General features: G+C 43.1%; 1 protein-coding gene across 1 annotated transcript; it reads right to left on the bottom strand.

Moving 5' to 3' along the window:
- Positions 1-1,923: 1,923 nt before the first annotated feature.
- Positions 1,924-22,185, bottom strand: TMBIM6 (transmembrane BAX inhibitor motif containing 6). The gene is made up of 10 exons (XM_067696469.1): positions 22,051-22,185; positions 9,595-9,682; positions 8,869-8,977; positions 6,369-6,489; positions 5,091-5,139; positions 4,891-4,988; positions 4,609-4,688; positions 4,030-4,130; positions 3,263-3,338; positions 1,924-2,122 (listed from the first exon to the last, which is right to left on the bottom strand). Exons 2-10 carry the CDS (start codon positions 9,648-9,650, stop codon positions 2,099-2,101), a joined length of 714 nt encoding a protein of 237 aa, XP_067552570.1. The 5' UTR covers positions 9,651-9,682; positions 22,051-22,185; the 3' UTR covers positions 1,924-2,098.
- Between the last annotated feature and the right edge of the window lie 1,366 nt (positions 22,186-23,551).

The raw sequence follows: 23,551 nt of genomic DNA, 5'->3' as shown, positions 1-23,551 counted from the left end.
TAATCCTGTCCTACTCCCAGCCCCAAGAACAAGAAGTCAGACAGCACCCCAAACCTCCCGTTCAGCTGTGGCCTTGGATTTCACACACACTTACACAAGGAAAGGTTAAGGAATTTTCTTTATTTTTTACAAATTAAGACTATGTAGATTCCATATATTTCTGAATCAAAAACACCTTTGTCTTCACAGTATGAGTTAGAGAATGCAGCCTGAGCTGGAAACCAAAGAACTCGAAAAGAAAGTGATAATTACAGTGATTACTGTATTAAAAACCTGTTAGGCATTTTCTTTAAAAGTAGTTTTTTATATCTTGTCATTCTTGGCACTGTTTCTAAAGAAAAACTCCTCATCCCAAGCAAAAAAAGCACAAGAGGTGGAGTTTGGCTTCAGGAGATGTAACTCAGATTCTCAGGCCTAGCAGAGAATCAACAAATGTAGGGAGAGTTGCTATTGGGGGCTGAACGGGAAGGAAATCCCTTTTAGTAAAGTCTCAAGCCACAGGCTGGAGACAGCAGTTAAATCAGAGGGCAGCATCCTCTGCAGCAGCGAGCCATTCCGAGTGGCATGCCACTCCAGGAATCACACAGCCTGGGAACAAAACTGTTTCACGGGATGGCACAGTGACGTGGTGCGCTGTGAACCAGTAGCCACTGGGTCAAACTGTGTACTGGTTGTGAACAGGGAAAGCCAAAATGGTGTCCTACTAGCAATGAGTTTTCGATGGCTCAGTTCCCCTTACGTTGAAGCCCTGTGAGTAGCCAGAGCTGCAAATGCTCCCAAGGCTGCCTGACCTTCTGTGCCAGCTGTGGCTGTGGCAGCTCACAGGGAAGGAGCTGGTGACCCCGTTAGTACTGCCCCCCACACACACACTTGCAAACACAGAGCTGTAGGAAAGCAGAAGTCTTGCAGGTTTGGTCGCCCAGCCCCTGCCTAAAGAAGGCTGCAGATTTCCAGAAACAGGTGAACAGACCAAAACCTGAAGTGCATCTGTAAAATGGACATGTATCTACTGCCCCAAATCTCTGGCCGACACTACCTATTAGTGCCCAAGATAAGACAAAAACGCACCTAAGGACTGTTATGAACGCTGCCTCCCAAGCCGTCACGGCCCGTGCCACTGGTGTGAACAAAGACCCACTCAGTTAATGGGGGAGACACTACTCTCCCCTGCCCCAAACAGGCCCTCATCTGGGTCTGGCAGGATTAGTCACAATTACCTCAGAGGCTCAGCCATGCCCCTTCTCTATCCTTCCTCTCCCGGGACCTTTAATCACAGCCACCTGGTAGAGGACACTCAGTAACCAAGGTAGTGATCAATTAAACAAAAAAAAAGGGCAAGTCTGGGAACTCTACATTATATCTTGCCATACATAATAAGCCACTTCATAGATGCTGACAAGAATTTCCCTTTGTGCTGAAACCCTCCCACCCCACGGATGGAAGGCAGGCAGATTCCAAGGGCCAGACAAGGGAGTGGAAAAGGAACCCACACAAATCCACACTCCTTCCGTGACGGCAAGGCAGGAAGGCACGTCTGCCGGAGCAGCAGTGACTCCGGCAGCTCAGGGGAAGCGAAGCACCCACCAGAAGAGGCTTTTCATGTTCTCTGCAGGGGTCGGCGGCTCAGACATAATAAGCCTGAGTAGCAATGGGACCAGCAAACGTCTTTCCAATGGAAAACACACTGCCTAGTCCCATAGGAAACGCGCATAAAGCAAACAACGCTGCGGGAAGAAGGGCCGAGCAAGGCGTCTCTACCGAACAGTTCAGGTCCACTGGGTGAAGCGCAGTCCCAAGGCGGACTCTGCAGATCCCGCTCATCACGGCGGACTGGCTGCCTGAGCAGAGGAAGAGGCTAGGGGTGGGGGATGACAGAAAAGGGAGCGGGGAAGAACCCCAAAAATATGAAGCCAAACTCCAAACTATAATTTGCTAATCAGTTTTTTGATCAAAAAATTCAAAACAGAGAAAACCACAAAGTATAAAAGCTTTTCTGATGCTTTTCATTATCACAGAACACGCCACCTGTAATGTGTGCAAAGAGGAAATGAGGGGCAGAGGGAGAGGAAGTCAAACTGGGGAAGGCTGGATGGTCATTTCACTTCTTCTCCTTCTTCTTATCCTAGAAATGGAGGAAAATTACCCAATTAACTTCTGGCATTGACATTTAAGCTAAAACTCTTGAGTCAGCCGATACCTCACTGCCTTTGGTTAGTGATTGGAAGGGATCCGGACAGTAAAAAGGGAGGAGAGATGCTCCTTCAGTATAGGAGGAACTAAATCTTAACCATCTTCTGCTGGTGGTCTCCCAAGTTGCTACAGACTTGACAAGAATAAAGGTTAAGCAGCTGTTCCCGTTGCTACCCCATGAGTAGCTAGGTGGGCTGCCTACCCACTCCTGGCTACTCACAACCACGACAGCTCAGATCCCAACCACTGAAGGCTGCAGACCAGCGGTGTACCCTAAAATAACTAAACGAGAGGCCAAGACCAAGCCAAGATCAACTTTCCATTAGGCCTGAGAAGAAAGCATAAATCCTCAGCATAAATCAGCATTCGAAATAATACAGTCCAGTTGAACTCTTCATTGCACTGGGGGAAGCCCAGAGTATCACTACATGGATGAAAAGGATGTTGTTTTGACTGAAACTGGAGGACCTGCTTGGTCCTCAGTCCAATCGCGGTACAGACCAGACAGAGGACCACCAATCCCATCTGGTCAACTGCTTCCATCACCACTGTACCGACTCACATTCCACCTTAAGTTCTGTAAAGAAAGGCCTGTGCTTTCATTTGTTCCCCTACTACTGGAATGGATGATGTCTGCCACTTACTAACCCTACATAGAATGCCTCTCTTGAAAAAAATTAAGACTAACAAATGGGTAAAACTGGCCTATTTCTAAAATATATATACAAAAGCTGGTGGTATTATATAAATCCTCTAGGATATCTTTTTGAGTCACAACTATCTTTACAGCCTTTAAATTCCTCATATAGTAGATTGTTTCTTGTTGCCACTAAAGCTCTTTTCCTTTTGATACTAATCTCAGGGATTCATTTAAAAAAGAAAAAAAAAAAAAAAAGGATGATTTTTACTTGTTCCTTTTTCTCCGACAGCTAAAGACTTCTAGTTGAACTCTTACTCAGCGGCCTGCCTTACAGTTACCCTGGACCCACACAGTGTGAGCAAGTTCTCAAGCTTTAAGTACACATAGATGCTGAGCTCAGGAGCCAGTCTTTCATCTTTAGGTGGTGCTAACCTTCTCATTCATAGCCAGGATCATCATGAGTTTTCTGAAGAGAGTAACGAAATCTAAGAAGAGGTCAACGCAGTGCCTGAAAGAGAAGAACCAGGTCACAAACTGCACTTCCCACTTTCCTTTATCCACAAGCCCACAAAGGTGCAGAACACAGAAACCCTGCCCCAACCCCAAGAGTCAACTTCACCAGCACTCCACCACCAACTAAGTAAAACTCTAGTGTCTGAGATCCTCTTCAACTCAGAGAAGCCATGGAGCACAGAGAAAAGAAAATTTAGACTCTGCAGAGGCCTAAGTCTGAACCCTGGAACTACCATTAACTAGTTGAGATTCTGAGAGGATTACTACATTAAAAAAATTATATGCATATCTTCTTCTCATTGTTAAAGGTTTAAAGAATACAACAGTATTAAGAGTAAAAGGTGAAAGATTCCTTTCCCTCTCCTCTGCCTAGAGGTAACCACTATTCAGAGTATGGATAATTAAATACATATAATTAGTCCAACTTTTAAAAATCTGATGTCTTTCAGGAATTGAGGGAAACGATGCTTTTTAGTGCACAGTTCCAAAACCATGGCTATCCGATCATGTATGCCCCTGTGGCCACAGAGGTCAGCCAGTGCCATCTGGGCCACTCTTATTCCTACCGATGTGGAAAGAAAGGGGAGTCAAGCAAAAGATCATCCCAGAGAATGAGAAAAGAGTCGTCAAATGGAAGAGTATGCCTCTCCACTTCATACTCATTAAAGACCAGGTTTCACACTCACCAGATATAATCTTTATCTCCATTTTCAGCCTTTTCAATAATGAGCTGAGTATCAAAAAGGACAAAGCCACACATGACCACCAGTCCCACATACAGGTTTGCCTAACAAAAGAAGAATGAGATGAGGTTACCATGTGGTAGACATTGTAGAGAAAAAACAGCCATACCTCTTTCTGGCCCTTGGCCACTTGGAAGTACATCGAATGCTAACCCTACTGACATTAACATTCGTGGGAACTGAAGCCCACAGTGAAGACCATATTACTTCCCTAGGTACAATTCTGCACTTATTTTTTCAGGTCACTGGAAGAGCTTCCATCATTTTAACAAGGAGCCACTGCTGGACTGGCTTTAGAAAAATGATCTCTGAGCAAACCATCTCCACTGCAATGTCCAACCCCTGTTCAGTTTGTATTTCCACCTGTAGCAGAAGGCTCCGTCCTGGGAGGGTGAGTGGCGAGGCTTCAGGAGCACTGCCCCACAAAGATGAGAATTCTTAGTCTATCTTGGCTATAGGGGGTTAAGCAAGAAAAAGAAATGCAAGGTAAATGGCTGCTGCAAAGGTATATGCAAATCTCACCTGGAAAAGCCAAAAGGATCCGAAGAAAAGATTCCCCAGGGAAGACAAGAGCATCAGGCTCATGGCCGACATCAAGACACCTGTAAGAGAAGACGAAAAGCCATCTTGAGAAAAGCCAAAGCGAAGCAAAGCAATCCCATTAAGGCCATTCTTTACTTGCCCCCCAAAATGAAGGCTTTCAATTTCAACCCAACAGTCAGAAGTTGGAGGCGAGGGGAAAGGTCCTAGTGAGAATTCTGGCTAAAGTGCAGACTCTCTCCCTATTTTCCAGTCCACACATACCTCCCAGAAAGAGGTAGCTACGGCGCCTGGCATAGAGTGCACTCAGGGTGAAGCAGGTGAAGATCATTGCTGTGCCCAGGAAGGCGGTGGGAAGGATGCTGTTAAGGGAAAAGACCATTATATCAAGGGCTACAGGTATATAACCTATACTTAGAAGGTATATTTAGAAGGTATATTCATAAGACACTAGTAATAGTTACCTGGGGTTGATGGCAATGCACAAGTCCAGAGCAGGGCCCAGGCCAACTCCTAGAAAACAAAAAGCCGCAGAACACAGCATTAACACCAATTTCTGAAGAGGATTCTCATCCCAAAGCTGATTATCAATAGCATGGGCATGCCTACAGTCCTAGAAAACAACAAAACAAGTGGACTAACGTAATTAAATCTTTCTCTCTTCCATCCTTAACTGTTTTCCAGAGAACAAATACTCGACTGAGTTATTTATGGACAGACCTGCACAACTGTCCCCTTGGCTGAAAATCATAGATGACCCAGTAGGAATAGACATTAGGAAAAATGAAGCAGGCATGTCAAACATTTTCCAGCTAAATTATAAGGCTGCAAAACTCTGAAGAGCAGTGATGTGAGACTGTAATGTAGGCCAGATCAGGAATTAGATGAAAAGGATAAAGAGCAAAGCAGTGCCTTGTGGCCAACAACCTGTAGTCATGAAGGCTGACTCCCTCTGTAGAAGAAAAGGCCAGACCGGTTCTGCAGGTGGACACCTGCCAACAGGAGGGTGCAGCGGCAACCTGTTCCAGCTCCAACATCTCCTCTACTCTGGCTTTTCTCTCCTTCTGATAATCCCAGCCCTTTAATACCTTCAAAAACTAGCTTTCCCTGATCTAAAAATCTTAATCTCTAAATCCCTTCCTTTCTACAATTTCTTCAACACTGTATAGATTAGACGCACTCAGAACGAGTTGTACTAACTCAAATGTTGCTTTGCAAATATTTTTACTATGTACTTTGAGACCTGTTTTCCTTAATGACAGTTCTAGAAGATCTGCACTTTTAATTCTTTTCTTGAGAATCAGCAAAGTGCCCTGTAGGATGGATCTCAATGTATGACTTTAATTAACTGTCCACAAGATTCAGAACAGATGCTCCTATGATAGTTGCCAGTGTGAGTTCAACTAAGTCAGATCCTTGGCCTAGTTTAGTCCCATGTCCACCATTAACAAGCTATGCTACCTAAGCTCTTAAACCTCATTCATTCAAGCACACAAATGCTTATTTTTGGATACAAAAGTAGAAGTCACAGACACTAGTCACAAAGAGCCCTCTAGATGGGGAAGCAAGATGCACCTATATGAAATAGGAAAGCAATACAAGGCACACTCAAATACAAGACAGGATGGTACAGTGTGCCAGTTGGGGTGCATCTGAATAAATATATATCTTGGGCCTTAATCTAAAGAGATACTAAAAATACAGTGTCCCTCCCTCAAAATTCAACCAATCCCTTAACGTACCTGTAAGGAAAGCAAATCCAGCAAGAAGTCCCAGTCTTTTTTGCTCAGTTTCATGGCTATGAGGTGTTGCCATCAGCCAAATCATCAACCCCAGGGAGCCCAAGGCAGAGAGCAGGCCAGCCTGTCAGATCCAGTCAATAATTAAACACTTGAAAGTATCAAATTTATTTTGCAAGAGACCTTATTGGGTTCAAATATTCACCTGGACTTCCTAATATTTGCTTCTAACCTGGAGGCAGCAGAAAAGGCAGTGAGGGCTGAGGAGAAAAACCAGAAGCTTGAAGGACAAGGTCAGGACCATGGTGGATGCTGGAGGCAGTCCATCAACTGTAACTGCCCAAGTCAAATTATGAGTCTGACCCAAGAAACAGAAAAGATGAATCAAAGTGACAAGTGCTTGAAGCATATTCCAATCTGCAGAACAAGTAGGAATGACCTCTCTTTGATCACTTTAAAACACACACACACACAAATGTATATACACACACACAGAAAAAACTGAATCATTGTGCTCCCCCCTCAAATTCATGTTTAAATCCTAACCCTCAATTTAATGGTATTTGGAGGTGGGGTCTTTGGAAGGTGATTAGATCATAAGGGTGGAGCCTTCACAAAGGGAGATTAGTGACCTTATAAAAGAGATCCCAGAGAGCTCCCCTGCCCCTTCTACCATGTGATGACACGGGAGAAGCTGGCCCTCACCACAGAACAAATCTGCCAGCACCTATCATGATCTTGGACTTCCCAGCCTCCCAAACTCTGAGAAACGTTTGTTGTTTAAGCCACCCAGTTTATGGTATTCTGTTATAGCAGCCAGAATGAACTAAGACAGAGAGTAAGAACCAAAATGTTAAGTTAATTTAGGATAATGGGATTATGGAGTTTTATATTTCCTTCTTATCACTAGTCTGTTTTCTAAATTCTCTACAATGAACATGCATTAGTTTTATAAGAAAAAAAATTTTGTTTTAAAGCAAGTGGGAAAAGTTACAAGCATTAGAAAGAGAGGAAAATCATCAAGGATGTATGTAGACACCAAAGTTTCTTCCTTCTTTTAAAGGTAGAATCAATCCTCAGTTTTCACAGTAGTTCTGCTCTATACAGCCACTGTAAGCAATGAATCAGTGATACTGAACAAATGCTCCTGGAGGAAGTAAAGGTTTAAGCTCTTTCGAGCCTCCTGTCACATTTTTATCAACTGGTCAATACAAAACCTTGTCGTATACGTCTTTTCTGTTTAAAGACACTTGGATATATACTGTCGACTCATCAACATAGAACTCGTGCCCAGCCGCACTGTAATTCATGCCTGAACAAAGCTTATCTAACACACGTATTTTCTCTACAAGGCACATCACAGTCTTGCACTTAGTAATACCACTCAGCACTTTTTAGCACTATGCCTGAGGCCATTTTAAACATCAAAATCACCAAGAAAAATTATAAAAATGCCGAAAATGTGGCACTAGACTATGAAAAAGACACTTGTTTACAGTATGAGAGCTTGAAAGAAGGCAGTGTTGCCACATTCAACCTCAGCTAGAACATGGTGCAATGGACAGCTCGAATTTTTTGCCAATCTGTGTATGGCTGCAAAGGTCCACAAAAACACCATTAGAACTGATTTTAGGGTTACAAATGAATTTTGCTGAGTAGGTAAATCACAAATACGGAATCCATGAATAATGAGGATGACTATATTTCACTATATTACTTTAAAAAACAAACAAAACACAACCAGAAACCAAAAGGGCCACTTTTGCCTAAAAGGTAGAATATGTTTTAGTCTGAACTCGAGGGATCAAAGCCCTATCTCTGAGTGTCTAGAGCAATTTTTCACACAGCCTGTGCCAGGAGGTGCCTGAGCACGGGGATGCCCGATCATGCCACTCCTCAGCAGCGTCAAATGCCAACAAAGCTGCACCCCTGTACTTACACTAAAAAGGCCACTCCAAAAGGGACAGGTCTTGGTTAGTGAGCTTCAAACTTTTCGAGTATTCCTCAACCATCCCTTTTATTGCTTCTAGCCAAACTCAAACTCTCACTCAACAAAGGAAAATGAGTTTCTCAAAGAATAAAATGGGCCAAATCCTTAAAGGTCTCAACCCTGTCTCTCCTGATAATCATACAATCAGTGTTTTGTACCCCAGTACTACACAGTCATTCAGGCAAAAAAAGAGGAAGAAAAGATAAAAAGGTTACTGTGCAAAACCACCCTAGCACGCAGACCTCTCCCCAGTGGGTGGGGGTCTTGTGTGTCAGCAGCACACCGTTCAGTGTCAGGGTCAAAACATCCTGTTTTCAGCATCTAGAGAGGGCAGAGTTGGCAAAAAAATTAAATGGTTCTGCATGTCCTGATTTACAACTGGCTCTGGCTGGGTTCAGATCCCAAACTACTGAGAAGTATTAAGGAAGGACATAGGCTTGTACTACCCTGCTGAGCTAGTGTCTTCCTAATGCGATTTGGGCCACAGCAACTAGAGGAGAAAACTGCTCTTACCTGAATGAAATGGGTGACCACATGGACATAGGCCCCGGCAGCCGCCACAAACATACAGAGGGCAAAACTGGCATAGACCTTCTTCAGGTGCTGCTGCGTCGAGGGGGTTCTAGGAAACAATGTTAATAATGGCCATTACTCCAGGACCAATCTCATCTCTAAGCTAAGAATAATTTTCCTTCTTCTTCCCAGGGAATATGTGAAAGTTTTGGTACAATAAAAAAAGAATGCTTTGGGGGCTTCCCTGGTGGCGCAGTGGTTGAGAGTCCACCTGCCGATGCAGGGGACACGGGTTCATGCCCCGGTCCGGGAAGATCCCACATGCTGCAGAGGGGCTGGGCCCGTGGGCCATGGCCGCTGAGCCTGCGCTCCGCAACGGGAGAGGCCACAACAGTGAGAGGCCCACGTACCACAAAACAAAACAAAACAAAACAAAAAAAAGAATGCTTTGAAAACTAGGTTAACAAACAGAAAATCTTAAATGCTGAGGAAAGCCCCAATGCCCAAACTATGAACAATCATTACCCAAACTAAAATAACTAAATGGCTTTCCAGCAACCACACCGCAGCCCTTAGACTTTGGGTGTTTTTATCAGATCCTCTGGATTCTAGCAAAGTTAGTATGTTAGTTTACACGTACAAAAGTTAATACACCAGGAAAAGGAAAAGAAACAAGATATAAAGGGAAATGTAATAAGAAAGTACAGTTAAGGTCAAAGCACTTACATGTGGGAAAATTTAAGGAGTGCATCAAAGTTGATCTTCCGATCAAATATGTTCATGATGCTAGATTCTGTGGGACACAGCCTCCACTCTGTGGAATCAAGGAAATAAGAAAAGTAATTTTAAAGATACAAGGACACACAAAATAACAAACAACTTTCTTATGAAAAACAGCAACATACAAGTTTGGAAAAATGAAAGTTATATCTAAAATCCCACTGCCCTAACACCACCATTTGCATTTTTATATATTTCCTTCTAGAATACATTTGCAATCATACGCAACCATTTTAAAGGGGACAGAGGAACCCATCTTCTTCTCCCCAAACTGTTTCATTACTAGCATTTGATTTCTATTCTTTCAGAAGATAACCTGCCCCTTTAACATCTTTTTTTTTTTTCCTCCGGTACGCGGGCCTCTCACTGTTGTGGCCTCTCCCGTTGTGGAGCCCAGGCTCTGGACACACAGGCTCAGAGGTCATGGCTCACGGGCCCAGCCGCTCCGTGGCATGTGGGATCTTCCCAGACTGGGGCACGAACCCGTGTCCCCTGCATCGGCAGGCAGACGCTCAACCGCTGCACCACCAGGGAAGCCCCATCCTGCCCCTTTAAAAGACAGTTTGTTTCTTTGAGAAATTCTCTATTAGCAAGCTAGTTAAAGGGACCCAGTCTTACTGGAACATAAGGCAACTTGTCATTTTTTCAAGATGCCAGAGAATTCCCTCAGCAAAGGCACAGAAGTTTAAAGATAAAGAAGAAAAATTATAAAGCTGGATCTGACACTAGGGCTTGCATTTTTTAAATATACATTTAGAAACTTCCCACCCAATGCAATTTAGAACTGAACTGTAAGGGAGCCACAGTTTTAAAAAGAGGAAAGTTCCTCCATGAAAAAGAAATTTGTGCAGAGAGAATTTTTTAAAACACAATCTCAGAACCTTTCTTACAGAAGAGTGGGAATAGTACAAGGAATTTCTGCACACTTCACCCAGATTTCCTAAATGTTAGTGTGTCACCATATCTGCTTTATCCCCCCCCCATATAGCAATATATGGAGACCTTTTCCTAACTATGCAAGACACAATGCCTCTTTACATCTAAACACTTCAGTATGTATATCCTGAAAACAATGATCAAAATCAGTAAATTAACAATACAATACCATTACCTAATCTACAGACCTTATTCAGATCTTGTCAACTGTCCCAAGTGTCAGAAAGGGCATTTTAAAACTGAACTACAACCAGGTTACCATAAAGTCAGGATCTTAAGTTTTGCTCTCTCCCCTATCTCACATGCAATCCTAAATAAACACATTTAACCTACAGAACTAAAAATCTAATCAAGAGCTTTCATCCTTCCTAAATATCAATCCTCCAGATTCTTATTAGACCCATAATACCCATTCATTTCAAATCAGCCAAAAACAGTGGAGAGGAGGGGATTAAAGCTAAGTTGTTTCAAAGACAGGCCTACTACTCACACCCATTCTATCGGCACCTAGCCCAAAACTCAGCAAAATTAATCCAGGCAATAAAAGTAACAATCCCCAAAATGACTTCCCGAGGAATTCTGGGCCAGTGGAAAGATGCCATTCTTAGAGTTCACAAGTATCACTACCGCGTGTTTCCTGAGGCTCTCTCTCATATATGGAACAATTACAATGGCTGGCTTGCTTTCTCTGATTTCCTCTTTCCTTTCTCACCAACATCCCTACTCACCTCAATTGTATTGTTAGTTTTGTTCTTAAGGATAGATACAGTGAGAAGCTGCAGAACCTACTAAAGCTGTTCCTCTCACCTCTAAGTCACGGGGTTCTGGGCCCTCTTGATCTAGATGGTGCAATGGTTGCAGGCTTTTGCACGGCCAACCAAAGCCTTCCATAACCATGATGAATCCGTCCTCTAGAGAACACACTTACAGGATGGCAGAATCCAGCACCTGGAAAGTGGCTTTGTTTAAAGCTTCCATTAACCGCCTTAATGACATCCCTAGACAGAACTTGCAACAGCACTGAAGCAACCTTCAGAGCCAAGTTTCTCAGTATTCACAACAAAGCTAGAGTGCCTCTTGCTTCCAAGTTCAAGAGTTGAAGTGTGTGTGGGGGTGTGTGTGTGTGTTAAATCCGCAAATACCCTGGGGATTATTAGTCAGAAAGGGGCAACACTCTGTAACCAGACCCCAATGAATGGAAACTGTGCGAGGGGAGAATGTCAGTTTGCTCTCTGGCATTTCCCAGGGGGTACTGACTGTCTCTCTTACAACTGCTGATGGAAAAACCAAAACCATCAAAGGTTGTGAGGGTAGGGACAGAGGTATCAAATATGAATTTCTCCATGATTTAGTGCCTTGCAATTTAAAATCATTAAAAAATTAATTAAAACCAGTTTTCCAACATTACTACCAACTCTAAAATTTAAGTGAAATATGTAATCACCAAATTTTCTAGATGCAAAGGTACACAGCAATTTTAGTAGCAGCAGCTTCATGGGGAAAAATGCAATAAAATATACATTTAATAAATATGATATGATGTATATATGACATAATTTCAGAACTGTTAAAATTAGAGGAGAAAAAAGTTAGGTCTTAGAATCAAGGAAATATATGACAGTTTGCTCTCGGTCTGTTCTAGACAGACAAGAACTAACATACAGGTAAGTAATGAGTTAAAACTGTTCTTAGGGCTTCCCTGGTGGCTCAGTGGTTGAGAGTCCGCCTACCGATGCAGGGGACACAGGTTCGTGCCCTGGTCCGGGAAGATCCCACATGCCGCGCAGCGGCTGGGCCCGTGAGCCATGGCCACTGAGCCTGCGCGTCCGGAGCCTGTGCTCCGCAACGGGAGAGGTCACAACAGTGAGAGGCCCGCGTAACGCAAAAAAACCAAAACAAAACAAAAAAAAACTGTTCTTATAACTTTTGCCAGATAGACTAAACTTACCAGTTTTCTATCTTAGCCTCAACTACTTGTGCTCAGAAGCTGTAGAGAAAAGGTATCTACGTTTCAATGGTTCATATGCAAACTCAGCTGAACAAGATTAAATTGCATTCATAACTCAAAAATAGCAGCTCCCATACCAAAAGTATTTTCAGTCCCAGGGACAGACAGCTCTCAACAGGGCTTTAAGTATTCAAAACCATTAACCAAGTAACTCGGCTAACATTCCAGAGGGGCCCCCCTAGTTAAGCGAAAATCTCGGTTTAAAAAAAAAAGTACAGGGAATTCCCTGGCAGTCCAGTGGTTGGGACTCCGCATTTTCACTGCCAAGTGCCCAGGTTCAGTCCCTGGTCAAGGAACTAGGATCCTGCAAGCCGTGCAGCTCGGCCAAAAAAATAAACAAAATAAAAATAAATGTAAAAGTACATTAAAATGATAAATTTTATGTTATATATATTTTACCAAAATAAAGGGAAAACGTATACTACAAGTTACTCAAAAATTATTCATTATAGGACTCCCCCTAACATACACTGAAGCCCATTACGGAACGGATACCAGCAATAGTCTGTCTCACCCTGGACCCCAACTCATACAGAGTTCTATACTCAAATCTAAAACAGGGAGGTGGACAGTGCCTCAGAGACCCATGGGAAATTTGCCTGCACTGCATTTGTAAATGAGAAGTAAATGTTCAGGTGTTACATAACCAAATTCCTTTAATTTAGTTTAAAGACTCATTTTATGCCTTCATCCTTTGAAAGGCAGGATACCAAAACTTGTCAAACTTTGTCATGCATATATTGCTCAAGCTTTGTTGGAAGTGTCACCATCCGTGGTTCCCCAGGCCAGCCTCTCTGCCAGAGCCACCCGAAAACAAAACAAAAAACTTATTGCACAATAGGACTTCCCTGGTGGCGAAGTGGATAAGAATCCCCCTGTCAATGCAGGGGCCACGGGTTCGAGCACTGGTCTGGGAAGATCCCACATGCCATGGAGCAACTAAGCCCATGCGCCACAGCCACTGAGCCTGTGCTCTAGAACCCGCGCGCCACAACTACTGGAGCCCATGCACCTAGTGCCCGTGCTCCACAACAAGAGAAGCCACCACAAGAAGCACACACACCGCAACAAGGAGTAGCCCCAGCTAGCCACAACTAGAGAAAGCCCACGTGAAGCAACGAAGATCCAATGCTGCCAAAAAAACAAAAACAAAAAAACCCTTACTGCATAGGTTTATCAAGATAGAAAAACTCAAGTAAACACACTGTCCTGAGTTAGGTATTCCTGGAGTCTGCTTTTGTTTGAGGAGGGAAGGGCAGCAGGGGCAGGTAGGAGGAGACAGATATTCTTATCAATTAACATCTTTGTCTTCTTACATATTGTTAAATCTCTTGTTGTTTTCTAAGAATCTTCCTTACCCATGTCCTAAAACAAAATATTATCAACAGCCAAGCCTTAAATTAAAAAAAAAAATTCTCCTCAATCTTATTCCAACAACTACTAAGTACAATGCATATGAAACATGGCAAAGTGGCCAAAAGCTATGCAAAACAATCATGCATTTAGTATTCATTTTTAAAAAATCCTTGCCTTTAACAAAGAAAAGCTTGCTGACTCCTGGATCCAGCCGAGAAGCTGCCTCAGTGTATACAATTTACCAACATTAAACCAACCAAAGAAACATTGTTCACACATTTAATTAAACATTCAGTGCACGAATTATATGATTCTTCATTCCTGTTGTAGTAATTCAACCATCTTGAATCCTGTTCCCACACCCCCAAAAGGGACCAAATTGATACTTGAGAGAAGAAAAATCTCATGTGGTTAAACAAAAAAAGGTGGTGGTGGGGGGGGGGGGGGGAATTGTAATTTTTTTTAGTAGTTCTTTCTACTGAATAGTTTGTAGACTCTACAACCATGTCCCTAGCATAGTGGTTAAGAGCACAGCCTGCTGCGTTGGAATCTTGGCTACTTCCTTAGCTGTGTGATGGAGCAAGTTTCTGGCACTTAACCTCACTGTGCTTCAGTTTCCTCATTTGTAAAATAGTAACACTTAATATTCCCTACTTCATACGGATGAGGACTAAGTGAGATAATACAACGTGCTAAGACTAGTGCTTCGTGCTAAGAATAGTGCTTTATGCTAAGAACAGTGCTTCGTACATAAGACCAGCTCAATATATTAACCATTGTTTTTACTAGTGTAATTCATTACTCTCAAGTCCTCAGTGCACGATTTTCCCCCTTTTCTTAAATTTTTGTTGTTGTCTATAATCATTTAATGAATGTTCCAAACACACCCTTCACAGGCTACAGGTGATGATTTTCCCTTTTAGAAGTCTAGTTTTAGGGACTTCCCTGGCAGTCCAGTGGTTAAGACTTCACCTTCCACTTCCAATGGAGGGGGTAAGGGTTCAATCCCTAGTCTGGGAGCTAAGATCCCACATGCCTAGTGGCCAAAAAACCAAAACATAAAACAGAAGCAATATTGTAACAAATTCAATAAAGACTTTAAAAATGGTCCACATTTAAAAAAAAATCTAGTTTTAGAAGACATTTATCATAGGCCTAATTTACATATGCTCTGTATTTTAATTTTTTATATGTATTATTCAAGAATTAGAAATGAAAAAGGAGGGGCTTCCCTGGTGGCGCAGTGGTTGAGAGTCCGCCTGCCGATGCAGGGGACACGGGTTCGTGCCCTGGTCCGGGAAGATTCCACATGCCGCGGAGCGGCTAGGCCCGTGAGCCATGGCTGCTGAGCCTGCGCTGCGCAACAGGAGAGGCCGCAACAGTGAGAGGCCCGCCCCCCCCAAAAAAAAGAAAGAAAAAGGAGAAGTAACAACTGACACTGCAGAAATACAAAGGATCATGAGAGATTACTACAAGCAGCTATATGTCAATAAAATGGACAACCTGGAAGAAATGGACAAATTCTTAGAAAAGCACAACCTCTGAGACTGAACCAGGAAGAAACAGAAAATATAAACAGACCGATCACAAGCACTGAAACTGATTAAAAATCTTCCAACAAACAAAAGCCCAGGACCAGATGGCTTCACAAGCAAATTCTAACAAACATTTACAGAAGAGCTAACACCTATCCTTCTCAAACTCTTCCAAAATACAGCAGAGTAAGGAACACTCCCAAACTCATCCTACAAGGCCACCGTCACCCTGATACCAAAACCAGAAAAAGATGTCACAAAGAAAAGAAACTACAGGCCAATATCACTGATGAACATAGATGCAAAAATCCTCAACAAAATACTACCAAACAGAATCCAACGGCACATTAAAAGGATCATACACCATGAGCAACTGGGGTTTATCCCAAGAATGCAAGGATTCTTCAGTATACACAAATCAATCAAGGTGGTACACCACATTAACAAAGTGAAGGAGAAAAACCATATGATCATCTCAATAGATGCAGAAAAAGCTTTTGACAAAATTCAACACCCACTTATGATAAAAACCCTCCAGAAAGTAGGCATAGAGGGAACTTACCTCTACATAATAAAGGCCATATATGACAAACCTACAGCCAACACCGTTCTCAATGGTGAGAAACGGAAACCATTTCCTCTAAGAGCAGGAACAAGACAAGGTTGGCAACTCTCACCACTATTATTCAACACAGTTTTGGAAGTTTTAGCCACAGCAATCAGAGAAGAAAATGAAATAAAAGGAATCCAAATTGGAAAAGAAGGAGTAACGGTGCCACTGTTTGCAGATGACAAGATACTATACATAGAGAATCCTAAAGATGCTACCAGAAAACTACCAGAGCTAATCAATGAATTTGGTAAAGTAGCAGGATACAAAATTAATGCACAGAGATCTCGTGCATTCCTGTACAATAATGATGAAAAATCTGAAAGAGAAATTAAGGAAACCCTCCCATTTACCGCTGCAACAAAAAGAATAAAATACCTTGGAATAAACCTACCTAAGGAGACAAAAGACCTGGATGCAGAAAACTGTAAGACACTGATGAAAAAAATTAAAGATGATACAAACAGATGGAGAGACATACCATGTTCTTGGATTGGAAGAATCAACACTGAAAATGACTATACTACCCAAAACAATCTACAGATTCAATGCAATCCCTATCAAACTACCAATGGCATTTTTCACAGAACTAGAACAAAACATTTCACCATTTGTATGGAAACACAAAAGACCCCAAATAGCCAAAGCAATCTTGAGAAAGAAAAACAGAGCTGGAGGAATCAGGCTCCCGGACTTTGGACTATACTACAAAGCTACAGTAATCAAGACAGTATGGTACTGGAACAAAAACAGAAATATAGATCAATGGAACAGGATAGAAAGCCCAGAGATAAACCCATGCACATATGGTCACCTTATTTTTGATAAAGGAGGCAAGAATATACAATGGAGAAAAGACAGCCTCTTCAATAAGTGGTGCTGGGAAAACTGGACAGCTACATTTATGAATGAAATTAGAACACTCCCTAACACCATACACAAAAATAAACTCAAAATGGATTAAAGACCTAAATGTAAGGCCAGACATTATAAAACTCTTAGAGGAAATCATAGGCAGAACGCTCTATGACATAAATCACAGCAAGATCCTTTTTGACCCACCTCCTAGAGAAATGGAAATAAAAACAAAGACAAATGGGACCTAATGAAACTTCAAAGCTTTTGCACAGCAAAGGAAACCATAAACAAGACGAAAAGACAACCCTCAGAATGGGAAAAAATATTTACAAATGAAGCAACTGACAAAGGATTAATCTCCAAAATTTACAAGCAGCTCATGCAGCTCAATATCAAAAAAACAAACAACCCAATCCAAAAATGGGCAGAAGACCTAAATAGACATTTCTCCAAAGAAGATATACACATTGCCAACAAACACATGAAAGGATGCTCAATATCAGTAATCATTAGAGTAATGCAAATCAAAACTACAGTGAGGTATCACCTCACACCAGCCAGAATGGCCATCAAAAAATCTACAAACAATAAATGCTGGAGAGGGTGTGGAGAAAAGGGAACCTTCTTGCACTGTTGGTGGGAATGTAAACTGATACAGCCACTATGGAAAATAGTATGGAGGTTCCTTAAAAAACTAAAAATAGAACTACCATACGACCCAGCAACCCCACTACTGGGCATATACCCAGAGAAAACCATAATTCAAAAAGAGTCATGTACCATAATGTTCACTGCAGCACTATTTACAATGGCCGGGACATGGAAGCAACCTAAGTGTCCATCGATGGATGAATGGATAAAGAAGTTGTGGCACATTTATACAATGGAATATTACTCAGCCATAAAAAAGAAACGAAATTGAGTTATTTGTAGTGAGGTGGATAGGCCTAGAGTCTGTCACACAGAGTGAAGTAAGTCAGAAAGAGAAAAACAAATACTGTATGCTAACACATGTAAATGGAACTAAAAAAAAAACTGGTTCTGAAGAACCTAGGGGCAGGACAGGAATAAAGACGCAGACGTAGAAAATGGACTTGAGGACACAGGGAGGGGGAAGGGTAAGCTGGGACAAAGTGAGAGAGTGGCATGGACATATATACACTACCAAATGTAAAACAGATAGCTACTGCGAAGCAGCCACATAGCAGAGGGAGATCAGCTCAGTGCTCTGTGACCACCTAGAGGGGTGGGATAGGGAGGGTGGGAAGGAGATGCAAGAGGGAGGAGATATGGGGATATATGTGTATGTATAGCTGATTCACTTTGTTATAAAACAGAAACTAACAAACCATTGTAAAGCAATTATACTCCAATAAAGATGTTAAAAAATATATATATATATATAATTGAATCACTAACTCACAGCTAGCTACATCCTGAAGGCATAATATTTACCCAAATGAGAGAGTAAAATTAAATGGGGGGGAGGGGGAGTCTAAGAAAATTATAAACCGGAATTTGAAGGAACCTGGTAAATCTTACTACTGATTAAAATGACTTTTGTTTAAATGGCATGCCTCTCCTCTGGCACATTTACACGGTACCTCCTGTCCCCCAGGACCACAAAGGTGTTTTGAGACAGCCTAATGACCACTAAGTGATAATGTGATGTGGTAGAGGATTTGATGAAGTAAATGTTTATTAGCTTGATGCTTTCCTTGCAACCCCTAGGAGGTAGGTCAGTTTGATTTCAGGAAATCCAAGAAATTCTGTCTCGACTAGGGCTGGGCTTTGATTGTCCTAGATTTGGACTCTAGATGTCCCAGCCCATCCCTTAACTTGAACCAAAATCCCTGGATTAGGTAACCCTGAATCTCTAGGAGGCTGCCTCAGAACCAAACCAGTAACTGGAGATGGAATGCCTACTTCCTTCAATAAATTATTATTATTTTTTGCATCAAACTAACACGCTTTGCTGAATCTCCCTCTCTATAAGCACAACTGTTTGACAGACACTGAATCGCAGAACAGTCCCAATGTCCTAAATACATAATCATCCTCCAGTATAAACCAGCAATCCCTGCCCAATAAAACCGTATTTAGCCCAAATGAGAGTAGACATAGATTAGGACAAACAGCACACCCACTCAGCCCTCATCCTTGAAGCCCTTTTTTTCCCAAGTGTTCTGGATTCCAGTTAATTGTTCAGGAACTTTTCTCACACTTTTCCCTGTAAGCACCCCCCCACACTGAAGTCTCTAGAGTAAATCTAGACCCCCATCATCTAATCAAGTGTTGCGACCACAAATCAACATTCCCCCGCTGGCTCAGAGAGGAGCCTACCTTAATAGAGGGCCACTGAAGTGGCCCTAAAAACCAGTCTCTACAGTTTTTCTCTCCTTGGTTTGAATACTGGTTTTGAAAACAAAAATGAGTATGTATAATATAAAAGCTACTTCATGAAATTTGGTTAGAAACTCTAGAGGAAAACAAGGTGGAGTAAAAGACACTTCTAGCGGATTCTACAGCCAAGTCAAAGTAGCAAAGGAAAATTTAGCAGGATAGTGCCTCAAGAGAATATTCAGTGTCTTCCCAGAGGAGACTCATACCCTTGGGTAGTTTATGAAATAAAGTGAAACTCTTCAGGCTAGCAATAGTACCTTTTATAACAATACCACTGACTGCATTTATATGAAATTAAACAAATTTCAAAGTGTTTTATTATATACACTATTCCCTTTGACCATCACACACATGAAGAAAGGGCAAGAATGATTAGTCCCACTTTAAAGTTTAAAAAGTAAGTTCAAAAAGGCAGCATAATAGTGGCACGAGCACTCGATTTGGAGTCACAAGTCCTGCCATATTCTACCACATAACTTTGGGGAAATCATTTTACCTAAGGTCATCTAGGCTTCCTCATCTGGAAGGATGATTAGCTAACACCTGCTCAACTAAGCTCAATGAATGCCGATAAGAAAATCTGTGTGAAATTATTGTAAAGTGCTAAACACTTTACAATGGACATTAAATGGACATTAGTACTGACCAACATCAGAAAGTTGAAATAGTAGAGCCACGGACTTCCCTGGTGGCGCAGTGGTTAGGAATCCGCCTGCCAATGCAGGGGACACGGATTCGAGCCCTGGTCCGGGAAGATCCAACATGACGCGGAGCAACTACTGAAGCCCGCGCGCCTAGAGCCCGTGCTCCGCAACAAGAGAAGCCACCGCAAGGAGAAGCCCGCGCACCGCAACGAAGAATAGCCCCCGCTCGCCGCGACTAGAGAAAGCCCACGCGCAGCAACGACCACCCCTAATGCAGCCAAAAATAAATAAATAAATAATTATTATTTTTTTAAATAGTAGAGCCAGAATCAGGTTAGGGGTCTTCTGACCTCTCAACCCTGGTGCTCTTTCTACTATTACACCCTACAGCTGAAAATCAAGTTTTCCTATAGTTTCAGCTATAGGTCAAGAGAAATTGTAAAACAACAAACATATGTTGATTCCTATTATACTTTTCTGCATTTTTCAGCATTTCTACAGTAAGTACGAACCATATGCATAAATCAAGAAAAGACGTGGAAATGCTGACCAAATATCTGGATTAATTTTACCTTTCCTATTCTTTAGGAGAGTGAGACTTCACTGGATGAATACTGGGGAAGGGAGAGAAGGGAAGAAAGAGGGTACTAAGCCAGGTTTCCACAACAAAATGAATAATGAAAGAAGGAAACTCTGAATCCAAATTACAGACTGCATTTCTCAAGGATTCAACCATTCTGACCCCACTGGAGGAAAATGGCAGAGAATCTAAATGTCAACATACTCTTGAAGCCAGGCCAAAAAAAAAATTAGACAAGGAGGAATAATAAAACACCAAAGAGGGTAAATCAAATAATTACAGAAATGTGTTTGCAGAAGCTGTAAGAAATGTAGTTATGAAACTTTTATCTTTCTTGAACTTAATTCTTAAACTACACATACAACCAAAAGATAAACTTGAAATAAATAAGTAACTAGAAAAGCCCATTCGCCACTAACCTTTAGCCTTGAAATTTTTGTCTATGTTTCAGGCACAGTCAGCTCTTCTACGTGATTACACATTCACAAGTTAACTATTACTGGAACAGAGACTCAAGTTCAGAAAGGTTTTTGTTGTTGTTTGGTCAATGAAAGGCTCATGCGGCAGGCAATGCAACCTGGGCTGGCACCGGGCTGCAATTCCTCACTTAATAAACACACAAAAATACCACAGCTCCAGCAAGTACGTCCAAGAAAAAAAGAAAAACAACCGCCCAACGACGCCTTTCCTGAGCGGACTTTGAGAAAGACGCCCACAAGGCCCAGGACCAAGCAAAGCTAAAGCCACCTCACCTGTCCAAAGGTAACCAATCAGACCAGAGCGGGGCCGCCCTGGGGGCCTGGCAAGCCAGGCCTGGCCCGGGTCTCTCCTCACCTCCCGCCTCTGCTGTTGGCTTCCAAGTAACTAAGGAGCCTCGCGGGTCACAGAGGAGTGTGACATCACCCGCCCCGCCGTGACAGGGCAGCCTGCCGGACCAGGCCCTCCTGAGTCCCAGCCCCCGCCGCTCACCCAAATGGGGCCCGGCCAAGAGGACCCCTAGCAGGCCAGGGATCTGTCGGGTGGGGCGGCGATGACCACAAACCCGTAAGGTTTCGCTTTCATTCTCCTCGGAAGGAAGGTGCGGGGGACGTGCCCTGAATTCAAGGGATCGAGGTTGGGCCTGGGCCGTCTACACCGGGCGGAGGAGGAGGAGGGACGCGCAATGGGGGGGGGGGGGGGGAGAAAGAAGGCCAAGAAGGAGCCTTCGCTAGCGCTAGCATGCAGAATCCGCGCCTTGGACTCGTCCCCGCCCCTCCCCCGCTCCGGTACGGTTGCGCAGGCGCGGTAGTAGTTCTCGTTTTCCTCCCCTCCCCGCCTAGCTTTCCGGAGTCCAGTTGTCGACCAGGGCCCACTTTCCCCAGGATGCAGTCAGTCCGAAAACGGAGACTACTCCCACTCTTGCTCAAGCAACAACTGCTAACCCTCTTTCCATTTCTCACTCCCGGCTTGCGCAGTCCTAGCTTCAGACGTACCTTCTGACCCGCCGCTCAGGAGCCCAGACAGCTCTCCTACCACCGGATGTGCTTCTGACTCTCCCAGGGTCCGCTCCGGACTCTTTACCTCGCGTCCGCCCCTCGAGGGAAGCCCCGCCCCCGCGTTCCGCTTAAGGCAAGTCCTCATTGGCCGTTGGTTGCATTTCTGCCTTTCCATTGGCTGTACGTGCATAAACAATGGCTGCTTACTTCCGAGCCATTTGCTTGACGCCCGTGTCGATCAAGACTCTAGCCGCCAACCAGCGTCGTAGCGAAAGATATCCGCCTTCTTCCCTCATAGTAAGAAAGGGTCGCGGTCCAAAGCCGCCTCTAGTGGACAAAAAGAAGAGGGGCAGGCCCCACCCAAGACACAGAGCAAGTAATTCAGCCTCCAATACGCGCGGTGGGATAGCACCGCGAAGTCCCGGGATTCTGGTCATGGACTGTTAAAGGGGGAAAGAGATTCAGAGAACACCTATAAAAGCGCTCTCACAAGGGCCAATTTACCGTGAATCTAGTGAAGCCGGGCTCAGCGCATTCTCCAGGAACTCGAGGAGGAATTAGCAGCCCCATTCCTGCATCGGACGCACGGACCTCACCCTGGAAATCACACTCTAAGCCTAAGTGGTGGCCCTGGGGTCTTGGGCGGGGCCAGCGGGTTGCAAGGACCACCTCCCCATCCACCTTGCTTGGGGGAGGTGGGTATTAGTGCAGTGGGTGGGAGGGGAACGAGTGTGGCTATCTGGCTGAGCTGCTCTGGCAGCCCTGAAGAAACTAAGCCAAGGAAAATCAAAGGACTGGAGCTCCCCGAGGACAAGAAGCAAGAACTTATAGTAAGGAGTTCTGAGACAGATTTAAAAAAAAAAGTTTCTGCACTATCAATTTTTTTCAAAAACTTTTTTTTGCTAATTTATCTGTCTAGTATCGCTTAATATCTTATAAAAATAATACATGGTCATACGAAGAGGCAAAGAGTATGCAGCCAAAAAAAGTAGAAAAAGATAAAAAAGCGTATAGTGGTTGACAGGCAATTTAGTAATAATAATGTGGGTTTTTTGAATTGTGTTATGTTTGTGGTTTTGTCAGCATTTTAAAATCTGTAATGATTTCTTATTCTAAATAAATATTGACTTTATTACATAATTTTGCGTTCTTTTTCTTAAATACAGCCTTATAATTGTAGATGTTTGAGACTGCACAAAACATAGATCCACCCCTGCCCCTCATTTTACAAATAAGGAAACAGGCCCATGGACAGAAAATGTTCTGGCAAAATAAGAGAAGAAATTTAGATTAAGCATTTGATCAGTGAAGATCAAATCAGAATGCAGGATTTAGGAAACTGCTTTCTAGAAGGATAGAATAGCTTTTTTTTTGGCCGCATCTCCCCGACCAGGGATGGAACCCAGAACCCGGGCCCTCAGCAGTGAAAGCGTGCAGTCCTAACCACTGGACCGCCAGGGAAATCCCTAGAAGGCTAGAATAACTATCTTTTCAGTAA

Source organism: Pseudorca crassidens, chromosome 11, assembly GCF_039906515.1.
Source record: "Pseudorca crassidens isolate mPseCra1 chromosome 11, mPseCra1.hap1, whole genome shotgun sequence".
Classification (NCBI taxonomy): domain Eukaryota; kingdom Metazoa; phylum Chordata; class Mammalia; order Artiodactyla; family Delphinidae; genus Pseudorca; species Pseudorca crassidens.
Note: the sequence above shows the minus strand (reverse complement) of the source record. Positions and strands in the feature narration are given on the sequence as shown.